At 36.2% G+C, this 24,275-nt stretch overlaps 1 protein-coding gene across 1 annotated transcript; it reads right to left on the bottom strand.

Annotated features, from left to right (window-relative positions):
* Positions 1 to 9,055: 9,055 nt before the first annotated feature.
* LOC121370486 lies at positions 9,056 to 23,771 on the bottom strand. Its single transcript, XM_041495747.1, has 5 exons — positions 23,405 to 23,771; positions 17,001 to 17,087; positions 12,932 to 13,043; positions 10,546 to 10,634; positions 9,056 to 9,158 (listed from the first exon to the last, which is right to left on the bottom strand). Exons 1-5 carry the CDS (start codon positions 23,753 to 23,755, stop codon positions 9,117 to 9,119), a joined length of 681 nt encoding a protein of 226 aa, XP_041351681.1. The 5' UTR covers positions 23,756 to 23,771; the 3' UTR covers positions 9,056 to 9,116.
* Positions 23,772 to 24,275: the final 504 nt, after the last annotated feature.

Genomic DNA, 24,275 nt, shown 5'->3' with positions numbered 1-24,275 from the left:
TATATACGACTACTTCTGGTCTGAAATAAATAAATAATAATATAACTTCCATAAATAACAGAAAACTGCTCATGTACTTGTATCTCATTTTTGGATTAATACGCACCCTATCCTATATATGTAAGGTTTATAAATATAATAACAATTTTGTGACAATAGCTACGCACCCTGGTGTATTTACACAGTTTAGAATGTAACGCACCTTAGTTGGTATGTAAGATGTACATACATATATACATTCATACATACATACATACATACATACATACATACACACATACATACATACATACACACACACCTACACCTACACACATACATATAAACACACGTACATACAGACACACATACATACAGACACACACAGGAAGGAAATGTTTTATTTTACGACGCAATCAACACATTTTATTTACGGTTATATATCGTCGGACATATGGTTAAGGACCACACAGATATTGAAGGAAGAAACCAGCTGTCGCCACTTCATGGGCTACTCTTTTCAATTAGCAGCAAGGGATCTTTTATATGCACCATCCCATAGACAGGATAGCACATACCACGGTATTTGATGTACCAGTCGTGGTGCACTGGCTGGAGCGATGCACACATAGATCACACACACACACACACACACACACACACACACACACACACACACACACACACACACATATATATACATACATACATACATACATACAATAGAGATATTCAAAATATAAAAATACATATATAGCCAGTGCCAGGTCTGTCCACATTTGCATGTAAGTCAAACGTTGCCAAGCCATGGGGCCTTAGAACGATCGTTCTATTTTTGTGGAATGTAGTTGGTCTGATTGGTAGCGTTCCGGCCCAACAATTGCGGGCGATTGGGTGCAACAGGTTCGGGTCTCGGTAACGGCATGAGCCAGGTCTGTCCACATCTGCATTTAAGTCAAACGTTGCTAAGCTATGGGCTTAGAACCGCGTGGTTGTTGGACCGGTACGAATATGGTCGACTAACGATCGTTCTATTTTTGTGGAACGTAGTTGGTCTAATTGGTAGCGTTCCGGCCCAACAATTGCGGGCGATTGTGTGCAACAGGTTCGGGTCTCGGTAACGGCATGAGGAAATTTTTGAATGCAATAAAGGATTTTAATATCCCCTGTGCCAGTGTGTCATTGAATATATGTATGTTTAAATCAAAACCCGACATACATACAATAGAGATATTCAAAAAATATAAAAATACATACATACATGCATGCATACATACAGACATATATACATACAGACACACATACAGACATACAGACATACATACATACATATATATACATATACATACATGCATATATACATGCACACATACAGACATACAGACACACATGTATACATACATACATACATACATATTTTGTCGTATGTGGGTCAATAAGCCTTCTATTTTTGGAATCAGCACCACTTTTTACATAAAGTAGGATTGTCAAACTTTCTTTACCTAAAGTTATGATAAAAGCCATCTACCTCTCAGGGCCGTACCTACCGTACTATAACTAGGTAACAAAAGTGAATAACCAAGAATAGAGGATCTTTTCTAGCTGAAATTGTTTTCAAGAGATGTTTTATTTAACGACGCACTCAACACATTTTAATTACGGTTATATGGCGTCAGACATATGATTAAGGACCACACAGATTTTGAGAGGAAACCCGCTGTCGCCACTACATGGGCTACTCTTCCGATTAGCAGCAAGGGATCTTTTATTTACGCTTCCCACAGGCAGGATAGCACAAACCATGGCCTTTGTTGAACCAGTTATGGATCACTGGTCGGTGCAAGTGGTTTACACCTACCCATTGAGCCTTGCGGAGCACTCACTCAGGGTTTGGAGTCGGTATCTGGATTAAAAATACCATGCCTCGACTGGGATCCAAACCCAGTACCTACCAGCCTGTATACCGATGACCTAATCACGACGCCACCGAGGCCGGTCCAGAAAAAGAGAGAGAGAGAGAGAGAGAGAGAGAGAGAGAGAGAGAGAGAGAGAGAGAGAGAGAGAGAGAGAGAGAGAGAGAGAGGCGGGGGGGGGATATTAGCAATGCAAAAGTATAATTGAAGGGAAAATGTTCGAGATTCTAGAAAATAGAGTACTAGAAATAGAAATAAAGAGTGAAGGAAGAGAAAAATGTTCTTGAAAAATAAATAAGATCCATGAAATATTAAAGAGAAAAGAAATTATAGAAAGTTGAGATACGTTTTCCGAACTGGCGATATTTTGCATTAAAATATTCTTATTAACATATTCATATATTTTGTTGTTAATCAATAAGTTTATAAGTGAATTTATACAATTTGTTTGAAGAACTGCTGCCAATGTTCCCACTGATCGTGGAAGTCTTTATATAGGCAATTTTTATTAAAAAATAATAATAATAAATCTGTATTTTATCAATAACGAATCTTAGCATTGCGTTTTTATTTAATATGATTTTTTGTAATTTCGTTTTCACGGCCTTTCATGTGAACAATTTGTAACAACTACGATGGTAATGTGCCTCTGCTGCAACAATGTCTCTGGAAGTTATGACAAGAAGTCGTTCATTAGCGGTCTTTATTGCAATGTTTAGAATAGTCTGGTCAGCCCGAAGGTCTATGGCCTGTATCAAGGGTTTTCTACTCTGTGTTCCTTTTACATACCTCTTTTTACGTTCACAGAAAATGCACACCTTATCATACACACGTGATTTTTCTTCAGTTCCCGTGTGTCGCAATGATTGCGTTGGTTCTGTCTTTTCCCCGTCAGTCCTAACCAATTCTTGCCTTTTTGCCACGTTTTGTAGCCGTGTCAGTTCCTTTTTGTGCGTAAATCCTGATCTGCATTCACGATGATACAGTACATTGGGTACAACACTTAGATTGTCAGTCGACAGTTTTATGATAGGTTCAAAATGTCGTATCTCTGCAGCATCACAAAGCATTTTTCAAGATTCCAGATCTCTTGGCCTCACCAGTTGATCAGGTGGAGAGTTCTTTCCACAGATTATGCAGGGGTCAAGTTTGGGGCGTTTCTGTGGGGGCTATGCCATGGCTTCACATCTGAAATAAACAGCGTTTATCAGAATCGGAATCAGACAAGTGGCAATACCTAGTGGGCATTGGGGGTAATAGAAATCATAGAGCATAGTCCTAGTGACTCCACGGACGTGCAGTTCAGATTACACCTATAAAAATGTAGATGGCGCCTTGGATGAGCGGCTCCATATACCTACAATAGCCAGGTTACAAATATAGAGGGTCTTACTAGAATTTCGTTTACCACGAAATTCCAATTGTTGCCACTTCCGCTACCTGGGACATAATCACTTTAATGTTGTGAAACAAATCGGGGACAATGTCTAGAATTTTTATGAAAATACCTAGCCTTTTAATCTAGGGCTACATTGACAATCATTGCAATGTTTAATTGCATCGCCACAGTGGGGCTACATCCATCCATCCACAGGATAGAGTATCAATAGAAACTGGTTTACAGCATACAGGTGTGCAATGTACATGCAATGGTTATGCATTGCAGAGGTGACCTACATAATATAGCCCTCACAAAGTATGCACAAATGGGATTAACGTATATCATAAGTCAATACTCACCATCTCTGTAGGCCTACTGGAAGTTTTAGGCCTTCACGATAACAATAATTTGAGCTAGATCAAAGTAACATTTTGACACATGCACATGTCTGTAGTTCCTGACATCCATGATGAAAGTGAACGTAGTATTTGTTGTGGTTGTTTTTTGTTATAGCCAATTCTGTAGGGCCCTTGTATAATGAATCATGGTAGGCCTAACTCTGCAAGTGATTGGTACTGTGGTTGGCCAACATGTATGTTTTGGTAGATTATTTAAAACGACTAAACGATCGGAACCTATAGGCCTATGAACAGACTATAAGGGTTGAAGTGGTGTAAAATTATAAATATATGAATACAAAATGTATTTTAATATCAAATTAGCCTAACTTCATGTCCCCAAGTCATCTTTATGATTCCTTATAGCAGCTTATTAAAGATCTGATACTACCCCTACCCCAAAAGAGCCGAAAACGAAAATTAGGTATCTATAGTACAACGCGTCACCAGAGTACAAAAATGGTCAAACAAGACCATGTAATGGTGGTTATGGGTGGCATATGAATACATCTAGATGACCTAGGTGGAAATTTGTATAGATAGAGAATGGTGATAAATTTTACTAGAAAAATGTGGGAAAAAAGAAAATGTTTTACATTATTTCTTAAATTTGGAACAGACAATAGTAATTAAGGTACACTATATGTACATCATAAGATGCGTAATCCAAAGATGAACAAAATACTCCAAACCCCATGTCTGTAGGCCATGTGGTTAGAGCTCCAAAGTCACTTTTATGAAGTATCATCTTTTAGTCCCAAACCGGCGGGCACTAAGCTACACTTCCAAAAAGTCCATCACAGGTTTTTGGACCCCTCAGGTACCAGACTAACCAAAAATCACTGTTGGATCTGGTCACCTTTTTAGTAGTCAGATTCGGTCTGGCTCATGGACTATAGGTACGGCCCTATTACAAATTCCTCTTTTACCGCGATATACACCAACGTGTTTAGGCCCTAAGTAAAATTAAGTAAAAAAATTCGGCTAGTGTATAAATCTCAAATGTATTTACTTGTATTTACTTATTGGTGTAAACAGTAAACTCAAGAAAGTGTTTATATATTTGTTTTAATTAACACGTGTTTTATTAAATTGCTAACCACGGCTTTGTAAGAGTAATTGACTTACCTGCACTACCGACAATGAGTTTACACATGTACACAAGATGGCTGTTGCGAGACACACGACCTAGTTGTTGTTTTTTCAGAAGTGTCGATCACTTCCGTGTTCAGCAGGTGATGTCATACTTTATTAATATCTCTACACACACGTCGTTCTGCAGTCAAGGTAAATAAACACTCACACGCAAAGGTGTACGTGATGGTTTTTCGGGTTTATCCAACATGGTTAAAGTACACTTTCCTGGGTATATACGTCAGTTGTTTCTACTGCCCACGATGGAGGTAAATGATTAATTATTAGTGGTGAGTCTCAGGCTGTAATACATAGGACTCAAATATAAATTCATTTATAGTGTTCATCAGTTACGGACCAAGCACGCTGCCAGAGAAAAATATTCTGTTATCCTCATTGTTTGTCTACGATATAATAGAGGTTAATGGCTAATTATTAATGGCTGGCGTTTGGCTGTGATATACAGGACTCCAATTATAGATGTATTTCTATATTATTTTGAAGGTTATCTTCAAACTGAACAGTAATTACAGAGGACATGTATCTAGAAACAAACTCTTTAAATATTGTCATCATTTAAAGTTTTATATTTCTTCCAAAACTGATAACACGTTTAAAGACTGTTTTTCCTCGTCTACACCTCCAACCCCAATCCCGCCTCTTTCTCTCCACACCACCTTTTATATCTTACATGGGATATTTGATATATACTTTATACCAGTTTCTACGCTGTGTACACCATTCGTTTACCATGTGGCGATTCGTTAACGGTGGCACAACACGTGGTCGCCGAACATGCAGATGAGCTGCGTGAAGACGATTTCTAATCACTCGGATCCCAGTAGCCTGTTGTAACTGTGCACCGATTTAGAATTGCTGTTTCAAATCGATTTCCTACAACATGGGTTCTGATGAATCGATCCTGGACTAGTATGGTTGACCTGGGGTGCCCTGAACAGGGTCGATCATCGACATATTGGGTCTGCTGGTATATCTGTTCCATAGTCTGCAGATCACAGACGACGAAACATTGAACATATTGGAGGCGATGACGCTGAATTCTACCAGTTTGAAGTTTGATTATACCATATGTGACCAAAACCATTAGTGAATAGAATAGAATAGAACAGAATAGAATGGAATAGAATAGAATAGACGTGCAACGACACCCCAGCACGAACCATTAGTAGTGAGAAGCAGGTCTCGTATTTGACTAACCCAGTTAACAACATGTGGTTTTCTTAACATAAGAGTTTTCATAACACTCTTACAAAATACTGTTATCTGCATTCAACACATTTATCCAATATTTAATAATACGAATGTTCCTACTTGTGTACAAAGGTGATCTACTTAATTCAAAATAGACCATCATATTAGTAGTGCTCCTTTTCACGCCTAAAATACGTTTACAGAATTGTAAATGAAGGATCTCGTGTCCATTTGTTTTGTTACACTTCACAGCTATAATTTACAATACTGCTAACATATGTATCAAACAGTGATAGTAATGTTTCTGCATTTGAGAAATAGTTACTAGTTTTGCCAAATAGAGCAGCCATAGCTTTTCTACCTTGGTTGCATATTACCTTCTGAGTGGTATTAAATTTGCCATTATAATGAAGGCAGACTCCAAGATAGTTAAAACTGTCAATAATTTCTAAATAAATTTCATGGCATTTCCACCTTTCTTCAGGTTTCACATTTCCACCTTTCTTCAGGTTTCACATTTCCACCTTTCTTCAGGTTTCACATTTCCACCTTTCTTCAGGTTTGACAACCACTTTTTCTGAATACTACAATCTTACTTTTATTAATATGTACTTTTAAAATTCTACTTATATATATATATATATATATATATATATATATATATATATATATATATATATATATATATATATAACGTGTCTAACATACTGTGCACGTGCACACTTTCGGCTGTCTTTGAGTGTTAGGTTGTGCAGCCATGAACAGTCATTTTTTAAAGATGATCTCTGTTCCAATCATTGGTTATGTCATTTGCATTTTAATTTCCCCTACTTCTGTTTAAGTATACAACCCAATGCAGAAACATAACTGGATGTTGCTAAATTATTATGATAGTGTGTTTCCAAGGAGGCGGGGGGAAAAAACAGACAGATGCGGGGGAAATTCACCCATAAACTGCTTGAATACAACACAAACATGTCTGTAAGTAGTTTGGGAAGAAGGCGACATAGAAGCTTGTAACAAAATCTAAGTCAGATATTTTAAATAGATAGTATGATGTCTGGAATGTGTGTGGGGCGCTCGAAACTGCATTTGAACTGCACCTGTAATCGAGAGAGTTGATCAGCTGCTATATTTTTACATCTGAAATGTAAAATGCTTTGAAGGTTAAATCGTAACAATTGCAAAATGAGCCTACGCAAACGTTTCGTGATAGTATGATCTTTGGTAGTGTGCTTGTTAAAGATGCGTACCACAGCCTGGTCGACAGAATGAAATGTCACACATGTGTTTGTTTTTAAACTCGGTTGACCATAAATAACTTAAAATCTATTTGGATGTTTTCATTTAGATGGCCTTAAACGCATCAGATCTCACCGGTTAAGGGTTTTTTCTGGGGTTGGGGGAGCAGTAATCATGGTCTATAACGTCTAGGGGGTGTTTTTTTCTGGGGTGGGGGAGCAGTAATCATGGTCTATAACGTCTAGGGGGTGTTTTTTCTGGGGTGGGGGAGCAGTAATCATGGTCTATAACGTCTAGGGTTGTTTTTTTTCTGGGGTGGGGGAGCAGTAATCATGGTCTATAACGTCTAGGGGGGTCCGGGGACATGCTCCGCCGTGAACATTTTAAAATTGGATGGCTTTAAACGTGATTTCGTGGCATCTGAATCACAAAATTATCATTTAAGGATTATTTTGCATAGCCTAGTAATATAACCCAATAATTTTTTATTTAGATAACCTTAACACCAGATCTCATTGGTGAAGTAAGAGAGAGGGGGAATTGATCAGAGTCGGAGATGTAGAGGAGTGTCCAAAGGTTAATGCTCTTCGGGGAAATTTTTAATTTGAATTTTTGCAGGGTACGGGGTCGGGGTCTAGACTGGTGAGTTAAGTTTATGGAGAGGGGGAGAAATCGCAAAGAAATCGCGTCTAAGGCTATCTAAATAATAATAATAAAACATTCTTGGGTTATATTCCTTAAAATAGTTAAGAATGTATTGTTTACAAATGGCTACGTTTGCTATTCAGATGCCAAGAAACCACCTTTAAAGACACTGAAATTAAAAAGTTCCCCGGTAGAGCATTACCCCCTGGACACACCTATACGTCTCCAACCCTGATCAGTGCCCCCTCCCCACCCCCACTTAACCAGTGAAACCTGGTGTTAAAGCTATCTAAATAAAAAGATTCTTGGGTTATATTACTAGGTTATGCAAAATAATCCTTAAAATAGTAAAAACTTCTCTCTTTTTCTAATTGATAATTTTGTGATGCAGATACCAAGAAATCACGTTTAAAGTCATCCAATTTTAAAATGTTCACGGGGGAGCATTTGGCTATTTCTCGTTCCAGCCAGCGCACCACGACTGGCATATCAAAGGCCGTGGTATGTAGTACCCTGTCTGTGGAATAGTGCATATAAAATATTACATGCTGCTAATAGAAAAAGAGTAGCCCATGATGTGGCGACAGCGGGTTTCCTCTCTCAATATCTGTGTAGTCCTTAACCATATGTCTGACGCCATATAACTGTAAAATAAAATGTGTTGAGTGTGTCGTTAAATAAAACATTTCCTTCCTTCATTGAGACAATATGGCGAAATCGCATTTGATCAGTAAAAGTGTATTCAAGAATAATGAAGACAAAACTGAATAATACATTCAAAAATTTGTAATATTTGAAATATATCTGATCAGCAGGCCGAACATTGGCGAACAGTTCGACTGAGGCGTCTTCGGGGGTGGGGGAGTCGAGAGATTGCGATCGCTCGCCACGTTGGATAATATTTGATAAATTTGATGCGAGTGAAGACGATGGTGCCTGTCAAATTGGCGAGCGCTCCGCTTCCTGGACACATTGGTTTCCACCCCATCGTATTTTATCACATATGTTCAATGTTCAGCGCAAACATCTAGTCCACTAAGCGAGCGTGAGACCTCGTAAACATGTCTGATATTTTAAAAACAACGACTAATTATTGGAATTATGTATTTTTAATGCACATCAAAAAGAAAATAACATGGCACATGAGCATCGTCAACTTCATGTACTTCCAACGGCATCTGGTGCAAGGTCATTGGTCAACTACTATGACATCTAGAAGAAGAAGCCAATTGGTATGCAGTTGTAATGAGTGAACTGAAAAACAAGAAAGCAGAATTCTGAAGCCAGTTTTAGCAAATAAGTTGTAATTTAAGAAGAGCCCCGCATAACGATATCTTGGACGTTGATACTATTTCAAATCACGGTACGTGAATTTCGTTGCCATTTGAAACATGTTACCATATGAGGATATGGTCTGTCGCCAATTATGGTAGGCATGGCGTTATTTAATGCGATGTTTAAAGTTAGGTCTGATGCGAACTTTAACCTTACATTTGTTAACATCACTGAACAAATATGGCTGCCAAACGTTTTGATTTTGGCTTTGCACGCCAAACTATTAAAAATCCTTAGCATTCCCATACTAGAACTAATTATGGAATTAAACAAAATAAATGCCATATACTGGCAAGCAGAACTATTTCTAAATGTTTCGTTGATAATATTTGCATTGTTTTGTTACCGTGGTAACCGTTTAATAAAACCAAGCTATGAATTAAACTATTTTGTTTGGTGTATTAAGAAACGTATACGGCTGGTTACAAGAGAAGGGATACTTTGTGAATGCTCTTTAATTGCCCCGGGAATAGAGGTGGGATATTTAAATAAAGAGATGCAGCCGTACTTATATCTCCAGCGCAGGGGGGGGGGGGGGGGGGGGGGTACATCGTGAGACACTGTCTATGTGTTCTAGAATCACCATTTATTAAGTCCTTGTTGTTTGGGAATTCTCTATATCAGACCACTAGGCAATGTCTATGTTATCGGATCATGGTAATGTTTATTATACAATATGGCACTGTTTATCATAAAAGATGGCACTGTTCATCATACAAAATGGCACTGTTCATCATACAAGATGGCATTGTTCATCATACAAGATTACACTTCATCATACAGGATGACATTGTTCATCATACAATATGACACATCATCATACAAGATTACACTTCATCATACAAGATGGCATTGTTCATCATACAAGATGGCACTGATCGTCACACAAAGTGGCATTGTTCATCATACATTATGACACATCATCATACAAGATGACATTGTTCATCATACAAGATGGCACTGATCGTCACACAAAGTGGCATTGTTCATCATACAAAATGACACTGTTCATCATACAAGCATACAAGATGGCACTGTTCATCATACAAGATGACACTGTTTATTATACAATATGACACTGTTTATCATACAAGATGGCACTGTTAAACATACAAGATGACACTGTTTACTATACAATATGACACTGTTTATCATACAAGATGGCACTGATAATACTGTTTATCATACAAGATGGCATTTAAAATGCTCTAGTAGTGTCGTTAAATAAAAGAACAGTTTTTTTTTAACTCAGGATATTTTCAAGAACGCAAGATGACAACTTGAAAATGGAGAAACGCGAACTTACAGACTGAAGCACACCGGAAAAGGGTGTTGCAGTCCCTTTTCCGAAAATCAGCGGATCCCATCCGACAATCTCAATATGTTCATCGTGTTCTATAAGAAAAAACCACATTAATATTAATAGTGACAATAGCAAATTAGAAAGAAAAACGTACATCTTACTTCTAACGGCATTACATAATCAAAGATTGAATGGTGCAATGACAATGGTGTAGTTTTAGTCCTTAAAATATTTTATTAGTCGGACACATCTTATAATACAGAAACATCTTTAATTAGAATAATAACAGCTTTTGTTTTGTGTTATGTTTTAGTTTTTGAGTTCTTTTTATAAGATGAATTTATTTGTTAGGGTTTTTGGGGATTGTTTTTTGGGGGGTTCGTGTGTGTGTGTGTGTGTGTGTGTGTGTGTGTTGTCGTTTTTGTGTTTTTAATTGTTTTGTTGTTGGGTCATTTTCTCATATTTTTAATTTAATTCCGTTACTCACCCCTAAAATTGAGAAAGATATGAAGACTGAGATAAACATCACTTAGATAAGTACATATTAATTAAAAATTCACAGAGAAATGGAGGTAGCATAAAGGCACCTAAAATTATGAAAAAATACTGGATTTAATAGGGTGGGACAACCTCAAATTGCCATGTTACAAATCAGCGCCATGAGACTGAACCTAAATTTGAAAGAAAAAAAATGTTTTCATGAATTATTTTATAGCAATCAGTCAGTTAATAAAGACAGCTTTTCTCAGGCTAAAATTACACTTGTGATTTATTTAGCAAAATGATCATTCTCTGTTACTTATTTTGTAATGAACATGTGAACACCGTGACACCAAGCAACATACATGGTCCACGATGTATAATGACAACCCTACGCATGTTACAAAATTCCTTCCAGGTCGAGGAAACTACAGTCTGTTCAAGTGATATCCACAGACTCTACCCAGACGATCACTCTCCTACAACTGATCAGGCAAAAAGAGGATGGCTCACTGCTATGTTTCTTTCTGTCAACGTAAACATTCTTTCCGAGTATTATTGAAACAAAATACATACAAATGAATAATGAAATTCGTGTCCTATATCATTTTCATCGCAAGTAGTACTTGGTCTATCTTCCAACAAAACTGCATTCCAATGTCCAGTCTCAATAGGCAAATTGTGGTTAGAAGTCCTAATTTTTATCATAACTGTCCATAATTTTTCAGGAATAATATTAACATAATATTCAAATATTAGTTGCTCTTTGCAAAGTTCGTAGGTTTTACCTCTCGATGACGCTCAAATATTATTTGTCCATGTTTGTAAATACTGGTCATTTTGTCTTATACCAATGTGTTGTGATACCTATTTTACGGATAGAATGGTTAGTGATAGCCATATATTACTCATTCCTAGGTGATCTAACATATATTTTTAACAGCAGCAATCCAGTTCCATTGCTAATATGGTCTCTTACCGTTGATTTGTATAATGGTAGAGATAGTTTAGATTGTTTCCCTGAGATTACTCGTGTCCAATAACAAATTAATCTTGTGTGGATAGTCAGCTCGACTGGCATTCTAGCAAGTTCACCATATAAAATGAAAAATGGGGTCGCTTTCTTTTACAGGAAGAATATGTCTAATCTAATTGATTTGAACAGAGTTATAGATGTTATTTTCGTATCCCCATATTTCACAGCCATATAATAGTATTGGCAAAACCATCGAGTCAAACATTATGAGTTTACACTCTATTGATAGATGACGATCTTTTCCTTTTGTCAGAACAAAATGCATAGCCGTTGTCACCTGTTGTTTAAGTCTAATCTTAGTATTTTAAAAATTATTTGGTTTAGTAAAAGTGGCACCTAAATATTTGTATTCTTTGACATTTTCAAAAGTAGCTTTTCCAATCTTAAAAGTATATTTATAATCTTTAGTATTTCCATAAAAAGGTAATACTTTTGGTTTTGTGATATTTATTTTAAGTTTTCAAATATTTCAATATTGATAGAATATATTTAACATCTGATGTACATTGGCCGCACTTGTTGCTAGTAAAACAGTATCATCAGCATACAATAAGCAAACAAAACAATGTATTTTAATGTCTAGTGGCTTATTTTTATTATCTGAGATGGAAGAAACGCCTTCACAACCGTGGTTAAGTAAATATTTTTCTAGGTCATTTAAATACAGTTAAAATTAAAGTATCACTGCAGTAGGGTAGGTTCCCCCAATCAGCGGACCTGACTGGAATGTGATACTTAGTGGAATTGTCACTGGAGTAGGGTAGCCTCACACACACACACACACACACACACACACACACACACACACACACACACACACACACACACACACACATACACAAGCAGCGGACCTGCCTGGAATGTGATACTTACTCAGTGCAATTGTTACTGGAGTAGGGTAGCCTCCAACAGTCAGCGGACCTGCCTGGAATGTAATCACCGAGCTTTCAATCGTCACCAGAACGTTTGTCATCACGGTCAAATCCTGTTGAGGAAGGAAGAATATTTTAACATTACTCGTAGTCTGTAAACGTACTTCTCCTTTAAAACGAATGTATTTGTTTTTGTCCGAGAAAACTGTCGATAATCTGCATTAATCCACTCACCAGTCACACACCAAAGTAATATTAAGAGTGTGTGGGTGTGGGTAATTTGGGGCATGCCTCCATCAGAGAACTGCTAAAGCACGCCTGTCGTGAGTACAACCTCTGACTTCGATAGAGAGTTCTGTCCATGACAGGTTATTTAGACTGATTCCAAAAGACATTTTAATATGAATTATGAGAGCAAGCAACCATGACACACTTAATATAAGTGTGAAGACAAAATGTTGAAAGAGCAATGGTAGGCAGGTTCACGGGAATTGTTACTACTTATTCTATAATGCAATGTGAGGGATACAAAATGTAAAACTCTTTTTGCATTTGTCTTATATTGGCTGTTCTAGTAGATGCCTTCATCCGATATTTAATCTGTAGGTTTTGATGGCACTTAGTTTTAAAAATATTACTTAACTGAGATTGCTTTTCTTTCTCTCTGTTTTGTTTGCAAAGAATGTTACAGGAGTTGGTATGATAATTGAAAACTGTAGTTATGTTTGTATTTACCATTAATATATGATGTCATAATATGGTGAAGAGAGATGTTTGACGCTTATAAGATTGACATGTTTACAGAGATAATTGTGTAATGTTTGTTATAAAATTGCTACAAAGGTGTGGCTTTTTAAGCCGTTACTACAGAGGTGTGATAGTTATATTTGACACACATTTCCATACCAAACCAGAACTCAGTCAAACGGTATCCTTGTTAAGCAGTTACTACAGAGGAGTGATAGTTATATTTAACACACATTTTCATACCAAACCAGAAATCGGTCAAACGGTATCCTTGTTAAGCCGTTACTACAGGGTGTATACTACCAAATCAAATCCCATAGACGACAATAGTAACATATGTGGCTAAAACTCCTACCTACAACGTATCAACCGACATAAACGCCACGGATATAAATACTACCACCCATTACACTTAAAGTGAATCAGAAACAAATGGGGGTCAAGCTGCTCGTTTCTGAGATAACGGGTAGCGTCTATGACTACCCTAGTTTCGCACAAAACACTTTTTTTTACAGGTACCCCATACATGTTTCAAGCACAAGGCTACTTGACACATTGGTACTAGATGAAATAAAATTGCAATTTTTTTTTACCCAGATGAAACTATTATTTTTTACAACCAACACTCATATTTATAACCAATCACAGGACTCGTGGTGTTCACTTCTCTATCAAAAGTTGGGTGCACCTCGAACTTTGACTCAGCCGGAAGTTATTTGGTTTAGTACTACCTATACTGATAACATACATTTTTCAAAAAGTGTCCAGCTATGTGTCTTTATGACAACCAGGATCTGGTGTATTCTGACATAAACTGACAACCTCACTGAAACTGTTGTTTCTACAGTGCAACCTAATATAATGTACACCTAAAAAAGCATATATATTGCATATAGTTTTGTACAAATGCAATATGTCATATTAAACAACAAAATGTTTTAAAATAAAACTCCTGAAGATATTTACTTTCAGTTGGGTGTGTGTACTCAGGTATATATGTAGAGACAACAAAGATAGTCAGAGTACCTCTACCCCTTTAAAGAATTCCATTAAAACACATGCACTTGATTGACCCCTAGATTATGAAGACTTTAACAGGCACATCAAAGAAATATCAGTATTAAAAAAATACACTGTCTGAGGAAGGAAACACAAACATGACTGTACCTGTATGAAGTAATGACTTAATGTCCTGAACATTAGTGTTGGGAGGAACTCCTGTATGCTGGGTGTGGGTGTCTTTAAGTTACCAGGTGTGGGAATTTCAAATCCATCGGCCATGCTGATTTTCATAATGAACCATCAAAACTATTGGCAGCCACCAATATTCCTGACTATATTTTATTTATAGCCTACTGTAGTTGGAGGTTTTAATAGTTGTGATATCTGGAATAATCATGCAGCTTTAACACATTTATTTTTTATTAATTACTGAAAAAAAACTATTTTTAAATGACAAAATTACCCGAACATCTATTTTCTTGCATTATTTTCTAATCCGGATGAATACAATATGTACATTAGATGTATTCCTACAATCTGTAATCCAGCATTTTATTTAGCTAGTAACATTAGGTAATACAGCTTTAACAATAAAATAAATAATCAACTTAATCCAAGGCAGATAATCAAATCTGAAAAAATTGGTTCTGAATCTAGTATAAACTCAAAATGCTTTTACGAGAGCTAACTAAGTGATTATTAAGAAAAAAATTATCTGGAGATCTAAGTATATGTTTAACAACCTTATTGTTATGTACAAATAAGAACAGAAGGCACAATAGTGACAACAAATTTAATTATGTTTTTGGTAAAGTTTTTCTTCAAATTTACTTTAAATTTTGCATAAAACTACAAATTTGTATAAAATATAACTTAGCACCCTATAAATATGTCAAAATGACAATAAAAATCAACTTCTTTACAAATTTGAGTTTTCAGAATTTCATACATAAAAAATTAACAATGTTAATGGAAACTAAAGACATTAACCCACTATTGGCTCATGCTATTTTTAATATAAAAATAAATTGCTATTAAAATCTTAGTTCAGGTTGCCTATATATAATACCATATTTAAGAGCAGTTGTATATGGCAAGTCAAATACCATGTAAAAAGAAATTATTGAAATCTTTACAGTATGAATTATAGGCCAAAACCAACTTTTCTTCAGTACTAACTTTGATTCAAACTCCATTCAGAGCCATGTACAGAGATTATTGTCACGGTCACGGTCAATGTGAACTTGCATGATCGAGTGATGGCTAATTAATCAACCAGTATAGTTTAATTAAATAAAATGACAAAATCATAATAGTTTTTATTATGCACTGAATATGTGCTATAGGGTGAATACTACCAAATCAAATCCCATAGACGACAATAGTAACATATGTGACTAAAACTCCTACCTGCAACGTATCAACCGACATAAACGCCACGGATATAAATACTACCACCCCTTACACTTAAAGTGAATCACAAAAAAATAGAGGTCAAGCTGCTCGTTTCTGAGATAACGGGTAGAGTCTATGACTACCCTAGTTTCGCAAAAAATTCGAGCACTTTTTTTACAGGTATCCCATACATGTTTCAAGCACAAGGCTACTTGACACATTGGTACTAGATGAAATAAAATTGCTATTTTTTTTTACCCAGATGAAACTATTCTTTTTTACAACCAACACACTCACATTTATAACCAATCACATGCACAGGACTCGTGGTGTTCACTTCTCTATCGAACTTTGACCCAGCCGGAAGTTATTTGGTTTAGTACTACCTACAGAGGTATGACAGTTATATTTCACATATATTTCCATACCAAACCAGAAATAGCCCAAACGATATCCTTGTTAAGCCGTTACTACAGAGGTATGATAGTTATATTTGACATATATTTCCATACCAAACTAGAAATAGGTCAAACGGTATCCTTCTTAAGCCGTTATTACAGAGGAATGATAGGTATGTTAGACACATATTTCCTTCCCAAACTAGAAATAGCTCAAACGATATTCTTGTTAAGCCGTTACTACAGAGGAATGATAGATATATTAGACGCATATTTCCTTACCAAACCAGACATAGCTTTAACGGTATCCTTGTTAAGCTGTTACTACAGAGGTATGATAATTATATTTCACATATATTTCCATACCAAACCAGAAATAGCTCAAACGGTATTCTTGTTAAGCCGTTACTACAGAGGAATGATAGGTATATTAGACGCATATTTTCTTCCCAAACAAGAACTAGCTCAAACAGTATCCTTGTTAAGCCGTTACTACAGAGTAATGGCGGTTATATCATCTTGACTTACCAAACCAGTAATAGTCTGCACGTCTGTTCTTGTGTCGAACTGGAGAGTGGTCGTATTCCACAAGCGCAGCGATACTTTAAGCTTGACCTGGAATTAATATTTAAAAACAATTGATATCATACATCAATCAGAGTTCAATCAGGTCTCGTGCATATAAAACATTTAGAGTCTGGACTCAAGACTAACAGAGTTGAGACTCTAACGCACTGACTACACCATACAAACTGAATGCGTCTGGCGTCATTAGAGATTGAGTCTTAGACTCAAAAGTTTTATAAGCACGAGTCCAGATTGCGTCATGCGTTGTTCAGAATTATGTTCTCAGATCTTGAACGATGATGGTTAATTGCGCTTCTGTCTGTGGTGTTGTCGCCCCCAACCCGCCACCGCCAACCTACGGTTGATGATTCACAGTTTTGTCGTGTTGTCGCAGTTCTGTGTTTCTTACGACGGGACTGCTCCTTTGGACACTCTTGTGTACGGCGTTTGATGCCAGCCTGTCTATTACCTCACCGTGAACTTCCGTGAATCTCGGCGCTAACCCTCCAACCTTTAATTACCACAAAAATTTTATAATACACTTAGGCGACCCAGGATGTTATACCCTGGTGGAACAAATTTATTGCCGTTCAAAAACAGTAGTGGCCTGGGGATTGGCCAACACGCGTTAGCCTATATTAAGGCCTCTCCCAACAGTTTATAATATGAATGTATTAGAAGCAATGCAATGAAACATGATTATAACTTGTTCCAAATTTAGTAACAAAGAGGTGAAATAGAAGGAAGAAAAGGTAAAGAGGATGAACAGGTTATAACCTTTAATCATTTTACATTATTTAGAATTAGATGTCAGAAGCGAGAGAACGAATGTTAATTAATCTCAAAACGTTTGCTATTTGTAATGAAGTTCTGAACAAATTTGAATACAGCATTATTTTCTAGGAGACTAAGGTTTGGGTCACCAAATAGTAAAATATTACAATTAACATTATGGTACTTTGGCAAATAGGTATTACGAACTACATTGTATAGTGGACAAAAGCGTAAGAAGTGTTCACCGTCTTCAATTAGGTGCCCGCATGCACAAGATGGATTGTCACATACGTATCATGAGAAATTTTGACCATTTAAGTTACTATTACCCAAACGGAGTCGGCTTTGTAATATCTGCTACATTCTATTGTCATTATAAAAGTAAGCTGGTATAATCGGATCAAATGTTTGAATTTGAATTTTAAATCCATTTACTGATGAAGAATGCCTAATATCAGCTGCTGTGTTGCTCCATAGTTTAACGGCGGACGGAAAGAGTTTGTTCGACAAAAATATGTGTGCAGATGATCTGCACTACGTGTATGATGTTGATGTATTTCAGCAGTAGAACGCGGTAGTTGTAATGTCAAGAAGATGGGTAGCACTTTATGTTTTAGTTTGTACATCATGCATAGTTTGTGACGTTTTCTCATTTCTGATAAACGTAAGAAGCCAGTTTCCTTAAATAATAGCTGGTAGGATGTTCTCCGGACAGCACCATAAATTGTACGGAGTAGATCTAATTAGATATTTTCAAGAGAAAATGTCTGTTGAATGGTACAATTATCATAGATAATATGTGCATAATCGAATATAGGGAGAATAAAATATCTGTATATTTGTTCTAATGAGACAGTTTATCAATTTACTGGCTTTGGCAACAATACTTTTGATACGGAAATCCCATTCAGCATAGTTTTACGGCGAAACATAATGGTTTCGGTTTTATCCGGACTAAACTTAACAAACCAATTTTTAGCCCACGTATTAATACACTCTAAATGAGAATTTAAAATGGGATTTTCAATAACAACGTATGATCGGCAAAAAATCGTATATTTGATGTAATTCCACTAACAATGTAATTTATATGTGATAAAAACAAAATAAGGCTCAAAACAGAACCTTGGGGACACCAGCTGGAGCTGTGTTTGTGCGAGAAGACCGATTTTGTAATACTACACGTTGTTTTCGATCAGATAAATAACGTTTAAACAACATTAACAATTTGCCTTTTATTTCAACAGTTTCCAATTTATGGATCAGACCCTTGTGCCAGAGCCGATCAAAGGCTTTATTTATATCATAGAATACCGCCCTAAAATGATATAAATAAAGAAGCTGGTTAACGTTTGAATTTCCTGAAATAAAACCAGATTGGTATTCTGTTATAATATTGTTAACTTTAAAACAATTTAAAATATGTTTAAAGATGCATTTTTCAAGTTTTGAACAACTACTTGTTAGCGAAATTAGTCTGTAATTTGATAATTCATTAATACTGCACTTTTAATTCTTCCTAGTTCTCCATATAACATGAATAGTGGGGTGCCTTTTTTAACTGGTAGGATGTGTTTTAAGAAATATATATGAATAGTTTCAATGATATCGATGTTTTCATAACCCCATATTTCGCATCCGTATAAGAGAATTGAGCTTACAATGGAGTCATACAGTTTTAATTTGCATTCTACTGAAAACTTATTGTTGTTAGCTTTAGACAGAACAAAGTACATTGCATTTGTTGCGTTTTTGAGTTAGCTGTTTGTTTGCTTGTATTGAATTTATTTAGTTTGGTAAAAGTAAAACCTAGGTATTTATATTATTTTACATTTTCGAGCAGATGATTTTTGAAGTCTAAAGACTTTATTGTAGTCACTTGTGGTGCCATTCAAATTATTATTTTAGTTTTATTTGTATTTACTTTGAGTTTCCATTTAACCAATATTAGGAAAAGATATATGTCTTGTTGTAAGTCAGAGACGGTAGATGCGAGAAGCGCAGTATCGTCAGCATATAATAAACACGAAAACGTAAAAAGCTGTTTCAGAGAACGCTTTCATCTATATCCAGGGTACGCAATTTTGGCTTTTTAAGTAATTATCTCGATCATTAAACGAAAGGGAAAACAGGGCAGGTGACAATGTTCTCCTTGTCGGACACCGATGTTGCATGGAAAGGGATCGTAGGTTTGGTTTTTGCATTAATACATGTTTTTATTCCTTGATACATTGATAAATATTTTAACTTTGAATTTTCCATTTATATTATTTTCTAACAATTTCTGCCAGAGGCATGTTCTAGAAATTAGATCAATACCTTTTTGGAAATCTACAAACGCGCAAAATAATTTCTTTTTTCTTGTTTCTAAAATTTCGATCAGGGAATGTATATTAAGTAGATGGTGGTGGTACAGTTCCTGTCGGATAGCAGATGGATCACGGGATGGAATTCTGTGGCTTGTACTACAGTTTTCCATCAGACACTATCATAAATGTGATTTGAAACGGTTATTTAAAATTGTGGTGAATAGTTTAGAGATGCAGCTGAGCAGCGTTATTGGTCTGTAATATTTGTTCCAGTAGTAGGTAGTACTATACCAAATAACTTCCGGCTGGGTCAAAGTTCGAGGTGCACCGAACTTTTGATAGAGAAGTGAACACCACAAGTCCTGTGATTGGTTATAAATGTGAGTGTGTTGGTTGTAAAAAATAATAGTTTCATCTGGGTAAAATAAATGTGCAATTTTATTTCATCTAGTACCAATGTGTCAAGTGGCCTTGTGCTTGAAACATGTATGGGGTACCTGTAAAAAAAAGTACTCAAATTTTGTGCGAAACTAGGGTAGTCATAGACGCTACCCGTTATCTCAGAAACGAGCAGCTTGACCCCCATTTTTTTCTGATTCACTTTAAGTGTAAGCTTCTAGTAACCAGTCTTGGTAAAGTGGCAGTCCTCCTATAGACAGTGCAGGTAGGATGAAATATGTACTATTGTCGTCTATGTGCTTTGATCGGTAGTATACACCCTATAGCACATATTCAGTGCATAATAAAAAAGATTATGATTTTGTCAGTTTGATTAAACTATACTGGTTGATGAATTAGCCATCACTCGATCATGCAAGTGTCACAATTAACTTGCAACTCGACAATAATCTTTGGAGAAAGAATGGATGGAATCATTTCGTTCCATCCAGAACTTTTATTGCAATTTTTACGTGATACTGAGTATTATTCTAAATTTTAATATTATATATCTGTGATATTTGTATTTTACACAATCCTTTACACTGTGTTTTAATTTAACTGTTGAATTTTTATATTAATGTTGATCATCACATTGTTCTTCCATTACCACAGTTTGACACCCAATAGCCGATGTATTTTTCGTGCTGGCGTGTCGTTAAACATTCATTCATTCATTCATTCATTCCGTATAAGAGAATTGAGCTTACAATGGAGTCATACAGTTTTAATTTGCATTCTACTGAAACGTTATTGTCGTTAGCTTTGACAGAACAAAGTACATTGCATTTGTTGCGTTTTTGAGTTAGCTGTTTGTTTGCTTGTATTGAATTTATTTAGTTTGGTAAAAGTAAAACCTAGGTGTTTATATTATTTTACATTTTCGAGCACATAATTTTCGAAGTGTAAAGACTTTATTGTAGTCACTTGTGGTGCCATTAAGAATTATTATTTTAGTTTTATTTGTATTTACTTTGAGTTTCCATTTATTGCAATATTATGAAAAGACATAGGGATTGTTGTAAGTCAGAGACGGTAGATACGAGAAACGCAGTATCGTCAGCACATAATAAACATAAAACGTAAAAAGCTGTTTCAGAGAACGTTTCATCTGTATCCAGGGATATGCCAGAACAATTTTGGCTTTTTAAGTAATTATCTCGATCATTAAAATAAAGGGAAAACAGGGCAGGTGACAAATGTTCTCCTTGTCAGACACCGATGTTGCATGGAAATAGATCTGAGGTTTTGTTTTTTTGTACTAATACATGACTTTATTCCTTGATACATTTGATAAATTAGTTTAAAAAAAATTCATTGATATTATTTTCTAACAATTTCTGCCAGAGGCATGTTCTAGAAATTAGATCAATACCTTTTTGGAAATCTACAAACCCCCATCTGCGGGTATACAAAAAGACCATGGTATGTGATATCTTGTCTGTTGGATGGTACATATAAACGATCCCTTGCTAAAAAAAAACGTATCGGGTTTCCAAGGCACGTGTGCAGGGATTCAGCGGGGTTCGGGTTATAGACTGTGTTGAGCGAAGTTTATATGGGGCCATGCTCCCCCAAAAAATACATTTTTATTTTGTTTAAGCTTCGGCAAGTAAGGGTTTAGATCTGCAATACCCTCCCCCTGCACATGCACCCGATTCCTCTCAAAATTACCAAATGTTAGACATCCAACAGCCGATGGAAGGAAGGATAGGATATGTTTTATTTAACGACGCACTCAACACATTTTATTTACGGTTGTATGGGGTCGGATGATTATTAAATCAATATGCTTTATCTTTGATGTCGTTAAACAACCCCACCCCCAACTTTACCCTTTCCAAACGAAATAATATTTATTTGAATTTGTCGATTTTAACACGTAAAATTAAGAAGTGAAAACGTTCATTGTCTACTTTAGTATATTTTATTTTAAAAATATATACATGATTAATGTGTTACAAACTACACTTTGAAAGTTCTACTAACACTTTATAAACTATCAATTCTGAAATAGGAAGGTACGACTGTCGATAATACCGGTTTTAACTAAAGACTCTAGTACCGTATCCTCAACCGAACGTTCTTCGTACAGCGCAAGATTTCTCTTTTAATTTTTTGAGACGAACCCTACAATTTGATATCGTTTGTGCTTTGCCGAGCTGTGGCGGCACAGGCGACGAATCAAGCGTATACGTTTGACGATATCCGTTCATAGCGAACACACACGACCTTTTTAAAAGTGCATTTGAGCTTGTATTTCACATTTGTACATGATGTTATAATATGGTAACCAGAGAATGTAACTTTAATAATATTATCGATTCCAGATGCCTTACAGTTTTACAGTTGTTTTATAGCATTTAATGTTTAATTTTCTTCAATCCTACTGTTTGAAACAGTTTCGCTATCTGAGTTTATGTTATTCAAGTTTATTATTGTTGTAAAATATATATCCTGGGAAGGGATCTCCGCTGTTATTTGTGCTACAGGCCCCGCGTATCTTTAAACCGGCTCTGCCAGGACAGTGGGTTAGTTGTTAAGTTGTTAGTGGTTAGCAACTGTGTGTCTTACCGAACAGTGATTGGTTACCTTTGAGTTTTACACGTCGCTTGATCGTGCACGATCGTGAATAACCTAGAGTCGATTCATTCGCATCTAAAAATATGATTTTTCATAGCCTCTGTTCAAAATCCCATTCTATCAAAACTGTCCCTATAAATTGATAAATGGTTCTCTATCGATCCCAGACCCAGACACTTGCCATATCAAAAACAGGGTCTTGGGTGGACGTCTGATTGAGGCATGATCAAATTATTTAACTTGATTCGACTTTTAACTAACCTGATTGGCTGACCACGTAATCATGAAGCTCCCGGCGTTGTCGTTGACGTCATTCGTCATGAGACTGACCTCTGCGACAAGGGTCGGGTCCGTTGGTTGGAAGTTAAACAAGAGGCTGTGAATCCCGCGCCAGTCTATGGCGGAGAACTTGTACATCTTCAGCATGCCGGTACCAGTGAAGGTTGCACCTGAGCCAGAAAACGTAACAGAGCCCACAGGACTCTCTTCCATGTATCCCACACCAGTGGTTGGTGAGGTGCTAGCTAAGTCATAGCTCACATCCACAGAGCATTGTGCTAGAACTTTTGCTAAACACAGCAACAAAGACACGGCGACTGCTAACACCGACATGTTCTGATTGTTATTGGCACCTGAAAATTAGAAAAACAAAATAAAAAAACAACAATAAATTGATAATAGTTTCACTTAATATGGATTGTTTCCAAGCAATAATATAGGTGACGGGAGTTAGGAGGGGGTGGGACGGCGAATGAATACTTATTACACCGTGGTGGAAGAGATACATATGTGATATTTGTCGTCTCTGAACATTATGAAATATACCGTGTGAGAGGTCACGGCTTCTAATCAGGCGATCAACTATGTCACACAGTACACCTGCGCATAGCTATTCATGCACAAAGTGTGCACATTGTTCTTTCTATTCATATTTTTAAATCGGAAAAATATTTGCTGTCAGTTCTTATAACACTGGTCTACAAAAATATTTTAGTTTTTTCTTGCACGGACTTTGTAAAGTGGTTTAGGCTAATTTTGGGCTGCTGAATCCAAATCTGAGCTCAGATTTGCTCTATCACATCAAGTTTTTGTGCTATCTGTATGCTCTATATTCATGGAGCTTACGAAAGTT

The sequence above is a fragment of the Gigantopelta aegis genome, chromosome 4 (genome assembly GCF_016097555.1).
Source record: "Gigantopelta aegis isolate Gae_Host chromosome 4, Gae_host_genome, whole genome shotgun sequence".
Lineage (NCBI taxonomy): Eukaryota > Metazoa > Mollusca > Gastropoda > Neomphalida > Peltospiridae > Gigantopelta > Gigantopelta aegis.
This window is presented reverse-complemented; position numbering and strand designations above follow the sequence as displayed.